The sequence below is a fragment of the Procambarus clarkii genome, chromosome 81 (assembly GCF_040958095.1).
Source record: "Procambarus clarkii isolate CNS0578487 chromosome 81, FALCON_Pclarkii_2.0, whole genome shotgun sequence".
Lineage (NCBI taxonomy): Eukaryota > Metazoa > Arthropoda > Malacostraca > Decapoda > Cambaridae > Procambarus > Procambarus clarkii.
In genome coordinates, this window is record NC_091230.1 from 2935451 (window position 1) to 2954246 (window position 18796).

The following is an 18796-nucleotide window of genomic DNA, read 5'->3' on the forward strand; positions in this document are numbered from 1 at the left end:
AGCATGACGTCACAACCGCTTCCGCACTGCTGTCGACCGAGCGGACAGCACGCTGGACTTGTGATCCTGTGGTCCCGGGTTCGATCCCAGGCGCCGGCGAGAAACAATGGGCCCGACTAGGGCCCGGAACATTAACAAGGTAATGGGCAGCCAGGACCTTGTTCGACCTCCAAAATCCTTGTGCCTGAATGTCAGCCCAGGACATATTACCAAAAACGACAGCTAAAGCAGCAAATTTGCAAACATCTTGGGCATGAGGATAGACTGCAGGCTGGTTAGACCAAATAACCATGCAGATGACCTGGGAGACCCGAGCCCTGGAACAGAGAAGGGAAACCAGATCAACTCGTCCACTGAGACCGTTGTGTACAAATAACGGCAAAGACCCGCAACTGGACACAACACATGATGCACCACACAGCTGAACCAACCAAGCATCAACCACCCAAGGACCCATTCGAAAAGCCGCCCTTTTGTTCTTCACCAGAAAAGAAGAAGACGGCTACAAAAGAACAAACCAACCACCAGGACCGAAGGAGCAGAAACCCCTGCACCGAAGTAAAGCATGAAGCTACCCGACCAGACCCCCTGAGGCCAATGCCAACAAGAAAAGAACCTTGTCTAAACAATCCCAACCTGAAGGGGGCCACCACAAACCGAGGGCAGAGAAAAGAGAGCACCCGGTCCAACAACCAGGGCGGCTCAGGCGGCACATGAGCCGGCCAGAGGTAAAACAACACATGAGATAGCTTGCAAAACGGAACAGAAGTGACATCAAACCCCAAACGCAATCAAAAGCAGCTCCGTCAGCACCGCACGATACGAGGCAATGGTATTCAGTATAAGATGATGTCCTGAAACAGCCAAGCGAGAAAGGAAAAAAACAACCCAATCCAAAACTGAAGACAAGCTACAAAGACAAAAAGTGATGAAAGGACCACTAGGGGACTTCATACTGTCCCCGAGACGAAACACGCAGGTGGGATACCATCAACATAACCACCTGATCACCATACAAGTGGTGATAAACCCCGCATCAGAAAGACCAGACACGAAGATGGGCCTTTCAGCCAATCTGCTGAAAGAGGCAGAACAGCTGGAAAACCCCTAGGGTTTGGACACCGAGCAAGCAGCGCCTGAAACTAAGGCAGGGCCGGCCACCAAGGGGCTAACAGGACTACCCTGGTAAGGCTCCAAGCAACCCAGGACCTGGAGCAACAGCAGAACCAGGGGAAAAAAGGACAGGTAACACCACCTCAACCAGTCCTGCTAAAAGGAATCTACCCCAATGGTCTCGCAGTCTGTGAAGGGCGCCACATATACCGGGAGATGCCTCGACCATGCTGACACGAAGAGGTCCACCCCCAGGCGCCTGTACGTCCGGAAGAGCTAACTGAACGAGACAGCGTCTACCGTCCATTCCATGGACAGGGGAATGAACCAAGAGGCCATCCGCCAGGATGCTGAACACACCCCTGGATATAAACTGCCAGGAGAGTCAAATACTGAAAACTCAGCAGACGAGTCACTCCGAAGCAAACACCCCCAAAGATGCAAGGATTGTAGCGAACCCCTTTGGTTCAGGTAATGAACCTGAGTAGTCCGCATGCTCACCTGAGACATAGGTAACATCCAAAAGGAGCAGCAAAAGACACAGGGGTTCTGATGAAACAAATCCAGAATGAACCTCAGATTTGTTTCGGGACTGGAAACAGGCGGGAAATCCACCCGAGGGATGAAGACGTTCCGACCAAGCCCAAGTGCACCCACTCCAAGATGACCTGACAGAGCGCAGGGAAAGAGGCCTGCCCCGCAAACTCTGAACCCTCCGAAGGAGGAGGGCCACGTCCCAAATTTGCACAGAAAAATAACAACATACTGGAGTGAACAATGAGTGAACTCCCCAAAGGCACCATTAGAGAGCACTGTGTGTACATCTGAGGTCCACAGTTGTTGAATATCCTCCCAGCAGGTATAAGAAATATTGCTCGAACAAAAGTGGATGTCTTCAAGAAAAAAATGGACAGTTTTCTGCAAGACATGCCAGACCAACTGGGATGTAGTGGATATGTGGGCCTGTGAGATGCTCCAAGCAGCAGCCTGTTGGACCAAGATCACAAGTCTAACTCAGCGCCAGGCTGGGCTTGGAGAGTAGAACTCCCAGCATCTCATCCAGGTACAACACAGGTACATTAACAGCACACATTTGGCATCAGGAAAAATTCACAAGACTAACCTGTTCCAGATACTTGTCACAATTGATGTATTCTCTCTCATGACTGTCTTGCAACTTGTGAGTTTTAATATACTGCCAGAGTGCTGTAATGATAACAGGGCGTGTCTGTGTGTGCACTCCCAAAAGGCGGGCTAGACGTGGATCCAACTTGAACTGATGTGGCTGATAATCCAGCAAAAGCAGGATGGTGCACCGGACATTTTTATCTCCAGGTCGCTTTACCTGTTGGGGAAAGATTGTTGAAAATATATGATATATGAATAACACAGCATTAAGCAAAATTGATATATATGATCAATGTTTACAGAAAATGTTCTCACTATGTTCCAATTACCAAACTTAACTGCAATATTACTAAATTATATGGAAAAAGAGGAGTAATATTTTACTCTAGTATTCTTTAAGGACCCATCTTCCTTCAGGAGGGTCCCTTATCCCCCACTCTTGACAGTTAGTTTTTTTGTCTTCCTTCAGGGGAAGGGGGGGGGGGAGGCCCTTATCCCCACTTTTGTTTGTTTGTTTGTTTGTTTTCTAAAAATCACCACCCTCCTCATCACTTCCAGCTTGCCCATGCCTCCCTGAAGGCTAACAACTCTATTGTTATCTTTCCTTCCAACAAAGGCAATTCAGTGGTTGTCCTGGACCATGTGGACTACCACCAGCCGACTGAGGTTTTGCTCTCTGACTCCTGCACATATGCTCATCTGATTTCTAACCCTTTGGATCGCCTTAGAACTAACTTCAACCACAAACTAAGACAGCTCTCTTAGTCTTTGTCCTCCTGACTTCGCTCTAATAATGTTTCTGTGTCATTTGCCCTTCTCCTCTTTATTTCTATGGTCTATTTAAGATTCAAAAACCTGGCGCTCCTCTTTGTCCTATCATTTCTTCAGGAGGCTCTGTCGGCTATCTCTTGCCTCCTGGCTTGCCAAAATTCTGACTCCTTATCTTGGTACTGTTTCTCCTGCTCACCTTCGTCACACTCAGGACTTCATAGGAAGACTGTGCCTCCAGCCTTCCTGTAAGATGCTTTGTGTTGATGTCAACTCTCTATTAACTTATGTTCCCTTTAAAGTTTTTATTCTTTCTTTCCTTTGTCAGAAGGCGACTGACTATGGGCTTTCTTTATGTCCCACTTCATACTGATGTTTTTCTCGAAATCATCAGACTATGTTGACTCCTCTTCTCTTTCAATGGAAAAGGCTTCTCTCAAACTTTCGGTGTCGCTATGGGTTCCCTCTCTCCTCCCTGGTCTTGCCAATCTCTATATGGAATACTTTGTAACTGTTTTTCTTCCCATGATCGATCGATCGCTCTCGATCGCTCTCTTTCTCTCTCTCTCTCTCTCTCGATCGCTCTCTCTCTCTCTCGATCGCGCTCTCTCTCTCGATCGATCGCTCTCTCTCTCGATCGATCGATCGCTCTCTCTCTCTCGATCGCTCTCTCGCTCTCTCGATCGCTCTCTCTCTCTCTCTCTCTCTCTCTCTCTCTCTCTCTCTCTCTCGATCGCTCTCTCTCTCTCTCTCTCTCTCTCTCTCTCTCTCTCTCTCTCTCTCTCTCTCGATCGCTCTCTCTCTCTCTCTCTCTCTCTCGATCGCTCTCTCTCTCTCTCTCTCTCTCTCGATCGCTCTCTCTCTCTCTCTCGATCGCTCTCTCTCTCTCTCTCTCTCGATCGCTCTCTCTCTCTCTCTCTCTCGATCGCTCTCTCTCTCTCTCTCTCTCTCGATCGCTCTCTCTCTCTCTCTCTCTCTCTCTCTCTCTCTCTCTCTCTCTCTCGATCGCTCTCTCTCTCTCTCTCTCTCTCTCTCGATCGCTCTCTCTCTCTCTCTCTCTCTCTCTCTCTCTCCCTCTCTCTCTCTCTCTCGATCGCTCTCTCTCTCTCGATCGCTCTCTCTCTCTCGATCGCTCTCTCTCGATCGCTCTCTCTCTCTCTCGATCGATCGCTCTCTCTCTCTCTCGATCGATCGCTCTCTCTCTCTCTCGATCGATCGATCGCTCTCTCTCTCGATCGATCGATCGCTCTCTCTCTCGATCGATCGATCGCTCTCTCTCTCGATCGATCGATCGCTCTCTCTCTCTCGATCGATCGCTCTCTCTCTCTCGATCGATCGATCGCTCTCTCTCTCGATCGATCGATCGCTCTCTCTCGATCAATCGCTCTCTCTCGATCGATCACTCTCTCTCTCGATCGATCGATCGCTCTCTCTCTCTCTCGATCAATCGCTCTCTCTCTCGATCGATCGATCGATTGCTCTCTCTCTCTCGATCGATCGATCGCTCTCTCTCTCGATCGATCGATCGCTCTCTCTCTCGATCGATCGATCGCTCTCTCTCTCTCTCTCGATCGATCGCTCTCTCTCTCTCGATCGATCGCTCTCTCTCTCTCTCGATCGATCGCTCTCTCTCTCTCTCGATTGATCGCTCTCTCTCGATCGATCGCTCTCTCTCTCTCTCTCGATCGCTCTCTCTCTCTCTCTCTCGATCGCTCTCTCTCTCTCTCTCGATCGCTCTCTCTCTCTCGATCGCTCTCTCTCTCTCGATCGATCGATCGCTCTCTCTCTCTCTCTCGATCGATCGCTCTCTCTCTCTCTCTCTCTCTCTCGATCGCTCTCTCTCTCTCTCTCTCTCTCTCGATCGCTCTCTCTCTCTCGATCGATCGCTCTCTCTCTCTCGATCGATCGCTCTCTCTCTCTCTCTCTCGATCGATCGCTCTCTCTCTCTCTCTCTCGATCGATCGCTCTCTCTCTCTCGATCGATCGATCGCTCTCTCTCTCTCTCGATCGCTCTCTCTCTCTCTCGATCGCTCTCTCTCTCTCTCTCTCGATCGCTCTCTCTCGCTCTCTCTCTCTCTCTCGATCGCTCTCTCGCTCTCTCTCTCGATCGCTCTCTCGCTCTCTCTCTCTCTCTCGATCGCTCTCTCGCTCTCTCTCTCGATCGATCGATCGCTCTCTCGCTCTCTCTCGATCGATCGCTCTCTCGCTCTCTCTCTCTCTCTCTCTCTCTCTCTCTCTCTCTCGATCGCTCTCTCTCTCTCGATCGATCGATCGCTCTCTCTCTCTCTCTCTCGATCGCTCTCTCTCTCTCTCTCTCTCTCTCTCTCTCTCTCTCTCTCTCTCTCTATCGCTCTCTCTCTCTCTCGATCGCTCTCTCTCTCTCTCTCTCTCTCTCTCTCTCTCTCTCTCTCTCTCTCTCTCGATCGCTCTCTCTCTCTCTCTCGATCGCTCTCTCTCTCTCTCTCTCTCTCTCTCTCTCTCTCTCTCTCTCTCTCTCTCTCTCTCTCTCTCTCTCTCTCTCTCTCTCTCGATCGCTCTCTCTCTCGATCGCTCTCTCTCTCTCTCTCGATCGCGCTCTCTCTCTCTCTCTCTCTCTCGATCGCGCTCTCTCTCTCTCTCTCTCTCTCTCTCTCTCTCTCTCTCTCTCTCGATCGATCGCTCTCTCTCTCTCTCTCTCTCTCTCTCTCGATCTCTCTCTCGATCTCTCTCTCTCTCTCGATCTCTCTCTCTCTCGATCTCTCTCTCTCTCGATCTCTCTCTCTCGATCTCTCTCTCTGTCTCTCGATCTCTCTCTCTGTCTCTCGATCTCTCTCTCTGTCTCTCGATCTCTCTCTCTGTCTCTCGATCTCTCTCTCTGTCTCTCGATCTCTCTCTCTCTCTCTCGATCTCTCGATCTCTCTCTCGATCTCTCTCTCTGTCTCTCGATCTCTCTCTCTGTCTCTCTCTCTCTCTCTCTCTCGATCTCTTCGCTATGTTGATGACATGAACAAATCCACACGGGCCATGACGAGGATATGTGGATTTGTTCATTTGATGCATCACGTTAGTGTGATTTGTGTGTGTAATGTTGATGACATTTTTACTCTATGGCCTCATGACCCGAGTCTTTTCCAGTCTTTCTTCTCCTTTCTTAACAATCAGGCTCCTATCAATTTCAAAGTTGAATGGGAATCTAATTCCCTCCTTACTTTTCTTGATGTACTTACTACAAACTCATGCATGGTGGTATGTACATTGACTTCTTTTTCTACCATCCTCCTCCTGTTAAGAAAAGTGTTCTAGTCTATCTTCCTTCGCACTCTATGCATCAGTGACCCCTCAGTTTCATGATTGCCTTGGATATCCCTTACATTTCATCAACTGTGCCTATTCTCAAGCTAAACAATTTCTTTCATCCCAAACCTGTTTCCAACACTAGTACCACTGTGCTCTGCCTTACCTTACCTTGAGGTTACCTTAAGGTGATTCCGGGACTTAGCGACCACACGGCCCGGTCGTCGACCAGACCTCCTCATTGTTGGACTGGTCAACCAGGCCTCCTCGTTGTTGGACTGGTCAACCAGGCTGTTGGACGCGGCTGCTCAAAGCCTAACGTATGAATCACAGCCTGGTTGATCAGGTATCCTTTGGAGGTGTTTGTCAAATTCTCTCTTGAACACTGTGAGGGGTCGGCCAGTTATGCCCCTTATGTGTAGTGGAAGTTCGTTGAACAGCCTCAGGCCTCTGATGTTGATAGAGTTCTCCCTCAGAGTACCTGTTGCAACTCTGCTTTTCAATAGGGGTATTCTGCACATCCTGCCATGCCTTCTGGTTTCATGTGATGTCATTTCTGTATGCAGGTTTAGGACCAGTCCCTCTATTTTCCAAGTGTAAATTATTATGTATCTCTCCCGCCTGCACTCAAGAGAATACAGATTTAGGCTCTCTGGTCGGTCCCAATAGTTTAAATGTTTTAATGAGTGGATCCTAGCAGTAAAGGATCTCTGCGCACTCTCCAGGTCAGCAATTTCTCCAGCTTTGAAAGGGGCTGTCACTGTGCAGCAGTATTCCACTCTAGAGAGCACTAGCGTCTTGAAAAGTGTCATCACCGGTATAGCATCTCTGGTGTGAAAGGTTCTTGCTATCCAACCTGTCATTTTTCTTTTTAGTTGTGACGGCTACTTTATTGTGTTCTTTAAAGGAAAGATCTTCCGACATGATCATCCTTTATATCCTTTACGACACCCAAATCCTTTACATTGCCTTTTCGTTCTATGTTATGATTTGACTGCATTTTGTACGTGGTTTCCGTTTTTATATTTTCAATTTTTCCGTAGCGCATGAGCTGGATCTTCGTTAAACACCATATTATTTTCAGTAGCCCATAGAAAGACCTGATTTACATCTGATTGGAGGTTTGCTGTGTCCTCTATGTTGTCTACTATCATAAAAATCCTAGTGTCATCTGCAAAGGATGATACAGTACTATAGGTTGTGTCCTTGTCTATGTCTGATATGAGGATGAGAAAAAGTACTGGAGCAAGAACAGTACCCTGGGGGACTGAGCTCTTCACGGTTCATGGACCGGATTTGATTTTGTTGACTATTACACATTGGGTTCTATTAGTCAGGAAATTGTAGATCCATATGCCTATTTTTCCGGTAATTCCTTTTGAATGCATTTTATGTGCAATAACACCATGGTCACATTTGTCGAAGGCTTTTGCAAAATCTGTGTAAAGGACATCAACGTTTTGTTTGTCTTCCATGGCATCTAGTGCCATGTCACAGTGGTCTAGCAACTGTGATAGGCAAGAGCGCCCTGTTCTAAAACCATGTTGGCCGGGGTTATGGAGATGCTGTGATTCCATGTATTTTGTGATCTTACTTCTTAGCACTCTCTCAAAAAATTTTATAATGTGCGATGTTAGTGCTATCGTCTGTAATTTTTTGCCTCTGCCTTATTTCCTCCTTTATGGAGTGGAGCTATCTCTGCTGTTTTTATTATGTCAGGGATAATGCCAGTATCTAGGCTTTGTCTCCAAAGAATGTGAAGGGCCTGCGATAGTGGTTTTTTACAGTTCTTGATGAATATAGTTTTCCAAAAACCAGGGCCTGGTGCAGAGTGCATAGGCATACTATCTATGGCTTCTTCAAAATCCAGTGGGGATAGGGTGACAACTGATATATAATTTGATGTTGGTATCATATCCATGAAAAATTCATTTGGGTTATCAATCTTCAGTGTGTTCAGTGGCTCGCTGAAACCAGTCATACTGATTCCTCAGTATTTCGCTCATTTCTTTTTTGTCATCAGTGAAAGTTCCATCTCCCTTTTGCAGGGGCCCGATACTAGTTGCGGTTTTTGATCTTGATTTTGCACAGGAGAAAACAATTTCGGATTTCTCTCTATTTCACTGATGGCCTTTTGCTCTCTTTGCCTCTCCTGGGTTTTGTATGATTCCTGTAGCTTTAGTTCAATTGTTTCTATTTCTCTACATAACCTTCTTCAACATTCTTGAGAGAAGGTGCGACTCTCAAGTTGTTCTGTGACTTGTTTTCTTCGCCCATAGAGGGAACGACGTTCCCGTTCCAATCTGCATCTCTTCAGTTTTTTTCTTAGGGGCATGCGGTTTGAGCATATTTCTAGTGCTACTGAGCTTATTTTTTCCAGGCACTGGTTCAGGTATACATTTTCTAGCTGTTCTTCCCAGCTTATTTTTGTGAAGTCTTGGTTTATTTGCTCTCAGTTTATCTGTTTATTATTAAAGATGAATTTGCTGAAATATCCTCCACTGGGAATCTGGATTGGTTTTGAAGGTCTATTCCCCATGCTTGTCAGAACTTCAATTAAGTTGTGATCTGAGTAACAGATATTTGTAATCATTATGTTCCTTATCAATTCATCATTATTAGTGAAAATGAGGTCCAGCTTGTTCTTCCTAGTTGGTTCTACTATTTGCTGGTTTAAGGCAAATCTGTCGCACATCTGTAGCAGGTCATTTGCATGTGACTGTTTATTTAGGCTACTTTCTGGAATTCTCTGATACAACTGTATCAGCTATGATATTCGATTTTAGGTGCTATAGGTTGAAATCCCCAAACAGGATGATGTTTGGGTCTGGATTTGTGAGGTTTTCCAAGCAGTGTTCTATTTTCATTAGTTGGTCTTTAAACTGCTAGTGATTTGCCTCCGGTGACTTATATACAAGGACAATAACTACATTTAAGATCTCTTCTTTGATTATCAGCACTTCCACCTTATCATTTGAGGTGTTTAGCAGCTCAGTACAGATGAGTGTGTCCTTGATGTACAGGCTGACCCCACCCTGTAGCCTGTGTTTCGTATCACATCTGAAAAGATTGTACTCCGAAATCCATATTTCACCATCATGGTAGTCCTTGGTGTGAGTTTTCATTAAGGCTGCAAACACGCATTTGCCTCATGTAGGAGGCCATCTATGAAGTGCGCTTTGTTACATTTGCATCTTTTTATACTCTGAATGTTGGCAAATAAAAATGATGTTATGTTTGTGGAAGTGCTGGATGCTTTACTTGGTGTTTATATGCGAAGATCTAGTAAGGAGGCCACTGTGTTTGCGTCCTCTAGCATTTGACAGAGTTGGTGGTAGAGTCTGGTCATTTTTAGCCATTCTTCTCCTCTTGCTAAAAAATCATCCTAGTAAATAGTATTGTGGCTGCTTTCATCGAGGTGGTTTGTTGATCTTATTCGGTTGGTACCTTTTATATGAAAAACTGGACATTTTGTGTTGAAATATTCATTCTTATTTAAAGAGTTCTTCCCTTCTTGACTTCCCTTCATATCTGAACTCAAAAAACCAGTATTGAATGTAATAAAATGCCAGTTTCTGGGTGAGCCCTGGAAGCTTCCTGAAGCTAGCTAACTGTTTAACACTTTCGCGTTTTGCGCCCGGGAACGCCGCACTACCTAAGGTGGGGATTGGCGTTCCCTGGGAGGGCGAGAGGAGAGCGCGGTAATTCTGAGAAGTGTATACTCTTTTCAACTTTGTCACTTCAATTCTTGTGCTAAGATATTAAATTTGGTATCAATGTGTTCGCAATAGAATTATCTAGAGGCGTAAATGCACATAAACTCAAAAAGCCCGGCTTACCACCCGCAGCACACAGAGAAAGTGAGAGCGAGTTATCCGGGATCGCGCAAGAGCAAGAAAATGTGTACATTCTTTTCACTTTGGTCACCTCAATTCTGGTCCTAGGTCTTTCATTTTGGTATCAATGTGTTCGCAATAGATTTCCCAACAGAAGTATATGCATATAATGTCAAAAACCGTAGAGCGCTCTACCCGCCAACATGATGAAAGCAGGCCGCGGTTACCCAGAAGAGAGCTCCAGGCCATCCATTAGAGAGCGCAGTAATACTGAGAAGTGTATACTCTCTTCAACTTTGTCACCTCAATTCTCGCGATAGGTTTATCAATTTGGTATCAATGTGTTCGCAATAGAATTATCTAGAGGCGTAAATGCACATAAACTCAAAAAGCCCGGCTTACCACTCGCAGCAAACAGAGAAAGTGAGAGCGAGTTATATGGGATCGCACAAGAGCAATAAAATGTGTACATTCTTTTCACTTTGGTCACCTCAATTCTCGTCTTAGGTCTTTCATTTTGGTATCATTGTGTTCACAATAGAATTCCCTACAGGACTATATGCATATATAAAGTTCAAAATCCAGGTGTAACAACCACAGCAAACAGAGAAAGTGACGGAGCATTACCCCAGTGAGCGCTAATAAAGAAAAATAAAGTGGTTTTCTCTTTTCAACTTTCGTACCTCAATTCTAGTCCTAGGACTTTCATTTTGGTATCATTGTGTTCGCAATGAAATTCCAAACACAAGCGTATATGCATATAATGTCCAAAACCGCGGCGCGCCCTTCCCGAAGCCGCCGCCAATTTGCCGCCGATAGCGACACAGCCTGGAACTCCGTCTAATAAAAAAGCGACGCAATGCTGCGTCGTCCGTGGGCGATAGTGATAAGTGCCACACTTAACACTTTGAGGTTCCACAGACTGACTATCTCGTCACTCATTTTTCTACTGAATGTGTTCCAACGACGCAGTACTGAGTCACTCATTAAAATACTTTTTAAAAATTTAAATTTTATCAGATCAATCTGGTAGTGGTTTTAAAATAAGCGCCTTTAGATTGCACACAATTTGATACCAAAATCAAAGATATAACATGAAACTTGATGTCCAAACACTTGAAATATTATAAATAGGCCTATGGTCCGAATATTAAAATATTTGTTAAAATTCTATTTATTGTCCTATTATCTTGGGACTAGTTTTAAAATGCGCGCCTTTTTATTGCGAACAATTTGATACCAAAATGAAAGATATAACACAAATATTTATGTCAGAAAACTTGAAAGATATAAATAAATTTGTGATGATGAGCGTCCAGAATTAAAATATTTGTTAAAAATCCAGTTATTGCTTTATTATTCTGGGACTAGTTTTAAAATACTCGCCTTTTTATTGCGAACAATTTGATACCAAAACGAGCGACGTAGCACGAAATTCGATGTTATCAAATTGAACGAGTTGAACATTAGGTTGCAATGTACAAAATGGTGCTCGTTCACGGGTAACTTTAGGCTTTTCTGCGGGGAGGCACTCCAGCCTTTTGTACATTTTATTCATACACATCTGTAGGGAATTTAATTGCGAACACAATGATACCAAAACGAGCAACGTAGCACGAGAATTAAGGTAAAAAAATGGAACGAGAATGCACATGTTACTGATTTTGTGCGTTTTTGCCGACTTTACGCTTTGCTGTTGGGAGTCACGCTAGGCTTTTGGACATTATATTTATACACACCTGTAGAGAATTTAATTGTGAACACAATGATACCAAAACGAGCAACATAGCACGAGAATTAAGGTGAGAAAGCTGGAACGAGTATACACATTTGGGTGTCACCACGCGCTTACCCGCACGGAGGGGCCATGACCCCCCTGTCAACTGCGAGTTTCCACGGAGCGCGAAAGTGTTAATCAGATCCTTAATTTTTCCATACCCATGCACATACTGGATACCAATATTGGCTGAAAGAAAAGTAACAAACTAAACATACCTGAAAACCATCGGTTTCCTGGGTAGTTGCTGTTCGATGCCACTCGACCAGATGATTGTCTGGGCCATAAAGGTCTTTATCCAACTCGATTACAAGGGATTTAAAGAACGAAGAAAACTTGCGTTTCAGTTTACTCGGGTCATTCTGAAATTAATGTAAGTAAAAAAGTTAAGACACCAAACAATTTTTATTTAAATAAATAAATAAAATAAATATATAGTGTGTCCTCACTTGAACGAACTATATGGGGCGAAGCCGATTCGTTCCAGTGTGGAATTCGTTCCATCCGTCCGGCCCCAACCATATGCCAGGACACATTAGCATTAGGAAACATTGCACCTGACTCATGAAGGGAGTCCTTGCTAGTGCTGGTTCTGTAGGCCTACTGTGAAACCGTACCAAATACTTTTGAATTTTAGTTTGTTTCTTCGTTGGGCACTGCTTCATTATAATATCTTTCATGCCCTTTAGGTGTCAATAATAATCTGAGATGGGGCATTAACCATCCCCCCACCACCAACACCATCCTCCACACCCCCCACACCATCCCCTACACCACCCCCCACACCATCCCCCTACACCACCCACATCATCCCCCACACCACCCACATCATCCCCCACACCACTTGCCCCACCACCCACACCATACCCAACACCCACACCATCCACCACACCACCCACACCATCCCCCACACCCACCATACCAACGACACCATCCATGGAGTGGATTGAGGCAGCAGGCTTGGAAGCGTCTCATTCAACTCACCCGACAAATAAAAATACAAAAAAATATAGACGAGCTAGCTGACTTCCTAACCCCCTAATACATCCCCCTCACCACTGACAAACATCCATTTATTATGCATTCTTCATTTTGAATAAGGAATATGATAGAGCAATGTGTTACAAGCCACTGAAATGGTAAAATTTTCTCTCTTAATTTTGTGAATATCGAGATAAACATGTGGCGTGGAGTCAGCAGTCCATAATTGATGGGTTGACAAGTCTCCTCTCACACCCCCAGGAACCCTCCCCCACCCCCACACCCAGTACCCGGCCCCACACACCACCACACAATGCCAAGTCAGCTGTTGTTTTCTACAGGAAACAATAAAACATGTTCATGATCAATAATGTATATTAATACACGAAAAGTAACATTTATGCACAAATATTTTACAGCTAAGATTGAAATTTTTAATACAGAATGGATGAGAGGTTTGGCAACCATGTGTGGTCAGCAACCTTCCTCCCCTCCGCCATTCTTACAAACATGACCACCCTACACTCCCTCACCACCACCACAACCCCCCTCCCTCACCACCACCACAACCCCCCTCCCTCACCACCACCACAACCCCCCTCCCTCACCACCACCACAACCCCCCTCCCTCACCACCACCACAACCCCCTCCCTCACCACCACCACAACCCCCCTCCCTCACCACCACCACAACCCCCCTCCCTCACCACCACCACAACCCCCCTCCCTCACCACCACCACAACCCCCCTCCCTCACCACCACCACAACCCCCCTCCCTCACCACCACCACAACCCCCCTCCCTCACCACCACCACAACCCCCCTCCCTCACCACCACCACAACCCCCCTCCCTCACCACCACCACAACCCCCCTCCCTCACCACCACCACAACCCCCTCCCTCACCACCACCACAACCCCCCTCCCTCACCACCACCACAACCCCCCTCCCTCACCACCACCACAACCCCCCTCCCTCACCACCACCACAACCCCCCTCCCTCACCACCACCACAACCCCCCTCCCTCACCACCACCACAACCCCCCTCCCTCACCACCACCACAACCCCCCTCCCTCACCACCACCACAACCCCCCTCCCTCACCACCACCACAACCCCCTCCCTCACCACCACCACAACCCCCCTCCCTCACCACCACCACAACCCCCCTCCCTCACCACCACCACAACCCCCCTCCCTCACCACCACCACAACCCCCCTCCCTCACCACCAACGCCTCCCTCACCACCACCACTCCCTCCCTCACCACCACCAACGCCTCCCTCACCACCACCACTGCCTCCCTCACCACCAACGCCCCCCTCACCACCACCAACGCCTCCCTCACCACCACCAACGCCTCCCTCACCACCACCACTGCCTCCCTCACCACCACCAATGCCTCCCTCACCACCACCAACGCCTCCCTCACCACCACCACTGCCTCCCTCACCACCACCACTGCCTCCCTCACCACCACCACAGCCTCCCTCACCACCACCACTGCCTCCCTCACCACCACCAACGCCCCCCTCACCACCACCACTGCCTCCCTCACCACCACCACTGCCTCCCTCACCACCACCACTGCCTCCCTCACCACCACCACTGCCTCCCTCACCACCACCACTGCCTCCCTCACCACCACCAATGCCTCCCTCACCACCACCAATGCCTCCCTCACCACCACCACTGCCTCCCTCACCACCACCACTGCCTCCCTCACCACCACCACTGCCTCCCTCACCACCACCACTGCCTCCCTCACCACCACCACTGCCTCCCTCACCACCACCACCACCTCCCTCACCACCACCACTGCCTCCCTTACCACCAACGCCCCCCTCACCACCACCAATGCCTCCCTCACCACCACCAACACGTCCCTCACCACCACCAACGCCTCCCTCACCACCACCAACGCCTCCCTCACCACCACCAACGCCTCCCTCACCACCACCACTGCCTCCTTCACCACCACCACTGCCTCCCTCACCACCAACGCCCCCCTCACCACCACCAACGCCTCCCTCACCACCACCAACGCCTCCCTCACCACCACCACTGCCTCCCTCACCACCACCAATGCCTCCCTCACCACCACCAACGCCTCCCTCACCACCACCAACGCCTCTCTCACCACCACCACTGCCTCCCTCACCACCACCACTGCCTCCCTCACCACCACCACTGCCTCCCTCACCACCACCAATGCCTCCCTCACCACCACCACTGCCTCCCTCACCACCACCACTGCCTCCCTCACCACCACCACTGCCTCCCTCACCACCACCACTGCCTCCCTCACCACCACCAATGCCTCCCTCACCACCACCACTGCCTCCCTCACCACCACCACCACCTCCCTCACCACCACCACTGCCTCCCTTACCACCAACGCCCCCCTCACCACCACCAATGCCTCCCTCACCACCACCAACACGTCCCTCACCACCACCAACGCCTCCCTCACCACCACCAACGCCTCCCTCACCACCACCAACGCCTCCCTCACCACCACCACTGCCTCCCTCACCACCACCACTGCCTCCCTCACCACCAACGCCCCCCTCACCACCACCAACGCCTCCCTCACCACCACCACTGCCTCCCTCACCACCACCAATGCCTCCCTCACCACCACCAACGCCTCCCTCACCACCACCAACGCCTCTCTCACCACCACCACTGCCTCCCTCACCACCACCACTGCCTCCCTCACCACCACCACTGCCTCCCTCACCACCACCACTGCCTCCCTCACCACCACCACTGCCTCCCTCACCACCACCACTGCCTCCCTTACCACCACTGCCTCCCTCACCACCACCACTGCCTCCCTCACCACCACCAACACCTCCCTCACCACCACCACTGCCTCCCTCACCACCACCACTGCCTCCCTCACCACCACCACCACTGCCTCCCTCACCACCACCACCACTGCCTCCCTCACCACCACCACTGCCTCCCTCACCACCACCAACGCCTCCCTCACCACCACCACTGCCTCCCTCACCACCACCAACGCCTCCCTCACCACCACCAACGCCTCCCTCACCACCACCAACGCCTCCCTCACCACCACCAACGCCTCCCTCACCACCACCAACGCCTCCCTCACCACCACCAACGCCCCCCTCACCACCACCACTGCCTCCCTCACCACCACCACTGCCTCCCTCACCACCACCACTGCCTCCCTCACCACCACCACTGCCTCCCTCACCACCACCAACGCCTCCCTCACCACCACCAACGCCTCCCTCACCACCACCAACGCCCCCCTCACCACCACCAACGCCCCCCTCACCACCACCAACGCCTCCCTCGCCACCACCACTGCCTCCCTCACCACCACCACTGCCTCCCTCACCACCACCACTGCCTCCCTTACCACCACTGCCTCCCTCACCACCACCAACGCCTCCCTCACCACCACCACTGCCCCCCTCACCACCACAACTGCCCCCCTCACCACCACCACTGCCTCCCTTACCACCACCACTGCCTCCCTTACCACCAACGCCTCCCTTACCACCACTAACACGTCCCTCACCACCACCACTAACACGTCCCTCACCACCACCACTGCCTCCCTCACCACCACCACCACTCCCTCACCACCACCAACGCCTCCCTCACCACCACCAACGCCTCCCTCACCACCACCAACGCCTCCCTCACCACCACCAACGCCTCCCTCACCACCACCACTGCCTCCCTCACCACCACCAACGCCTCCCTCACCACCACCACTGCCTCCCTCACCACCACCACTGCCTCCCTCACCACCACCAACACGTCCCTCACCACCACCAATGCCTCCCTCACCACCACCAACACGTCCCTCACCACCACCACTGCCTCCCTCACCACCATCAACGCCTCCCTCACCACCACCACTGCCTCCCTCACCACCATCAACGCCTCCCTCACCACCACCACTGCCTCCCTCACCACCACCAACACGTCCCTCACCACCACCAATGCCTCCCTCACCACCACCAACACGTCCCTCACCACCACCACTGCCTCCCTCACCACCATCAACGCCTCCCTCACCACCACCAATGCCTCCCTCACCACCACCACTGCCTCCCTCACCACTACCACTGCCTCCCTCACCACCAACGCCCCCCTCACCACCACCAACGCCTCCCTCACCACCACCACTGCCTCCCTCACCACCACCACTGCCTCCCTCACCACCACCAATGCCTCCCTCACCACCACCAACGCCTCCCTCACCACCACCACTGCCTCCCTCACCACCACCACTGCCTCCCTCACCACCACCACTGCCTCCCTCACCACCACCAACGCCCCCCTCACCACCACCACTGCCTCCCTCACCACCACCACCACCACCTCCCTCATCACCACCACTGCCTCCCTCACCACCAACGCCCCCCTCACCACCACCAACGCCTCCCTCACCACCACCACTGCCTCCCTCACCACCACCAATGCCTTCCTCACCACCACCAACGCCTCCCTCACCACCACCACTGCCTCCCTCACCACCACCACTGCCTCCCTCACCACCACCACTGCCTCCCTCACCACCACCAACGCCCCCCTCACCACCACCACTGCCTCCCTCACCACCACCACCTCCCTCACCACCACCACTGCCTCCCTCACCACCACGCCCCCTCACCACCACCACGCCTCCCTCACCACCACAACGCCCTCCATCACCACCACCACAACCCCCTCCCTTACCACCAACGCCTCCCTCACCACCACCACTCCCTCCCTCACCACCACCAACGCCTCCCTCACCACCACCAACGCCTCCTTCACCACCAACGCCCCCTCACCACCACCAACGCCTCCCTCACCACCACCAACTGCCTCCCTCACCACCACCAACGCCTCCCTCACCACCACCACTGCCTCCTCTCACCACCACCAATGCCTCCCTTACACCACCCACCAACGCCTCCCTCACCACCACACTGCCTCCCTCACCACCACCACTGCCTCCCTCACCACCACCACTGCCTCCCTCACCACCAACCACTAGCCTCCCTCACCACCAACAACGCCCCCCTCACCACCACCACTGCCTCCCTCAACACCACCACTGCCTCCCTCACCACCACCACCACCTCCCTTACCCACCAACGCCCCCCTCACCCCCACCACCAATGCCTCCCATCACCACCACCTACGACGTCCCTCACCACCACCAACGCCTCCTCACCACCACCACTGCCTCCCTCAACCACCACCAATGCCTCCCTCACCACCACCACCTGCCTCCCTCACCACCACCACTGCCTCCCTCACCACCACCACTGCCTCCCTCACCACCACCACTGCCCCCCTCACCACCACCACTGCCTCCCTCACCACCACCACTGCCTCCCTCACCACCACCACTGCCTCCCTCACCACCACACACTGCCTCCCTCACCACCACCACTGCCTCCCTTACCACCACTGCCTCCCTCACCACCACCAATGCCTCCCTCACACACCACCAACACGTCCCTCACCACCACCACTGCCTCCCTCACCACCACCACTGCCTCCCTCACCACCACCACTGCCTCCCTCACCACCACCACTGCCTCCCGTCACCACGACCAACACAGTCCCTCACCACCACCACTGCCTCCCTCACCACCATCAACCGCCTCCCTCACCACCACCACTGCCTCCCTTACCACTATCAACTCCTCCCTCACCACCACCACCACTGCCTCCCTCACCACCACCACTGCCTCCCCTCACCACCACCAACACCTCCCTCACCACCACCACTGCCCTCCCTCACCACCACCACTGCCTCCCTCACCACCACCACAACTGCCTCCCTCACCACCACCACTGCCTCCCTCACCACCACCACTGCCTCCCTCACCACCACCACTGCCTCCCTCACCACCACCACTGCCTCCCTCACC

General features: G+C 51.1%; 1 protein-coding gene across 2 annotated transcripts in view; it reads right to left on the bottom strand.

The window, feature by feature from the left end:
* LOC123773105 (Brahma-associated protein 60) overlaps nucleotides 1-18796 on the bottom strand; it is a 201009-nt gene that overhangs the window by 58701 nt on the left and 123512 nt on the right. For both annotated transcript variants that reach the window (XM_069315598.1, XM_069315597.1), the window contains exons 6-7: nucleotides 12114-12257; nucleotides 2237-2458 (exon numbers count right to left, since the gene is read on the bottom strand). In XM_069315598.1, the coding sequence (XP_069171699.1) occupies nucleotides 2237-2458; nucleotides 12114-12257 (366 nt within the window). The remainder of the gene's footprint in view (nucleotides 1-2236; nucleotides 2459-12113; nucleotides 12258-18796) is intronic.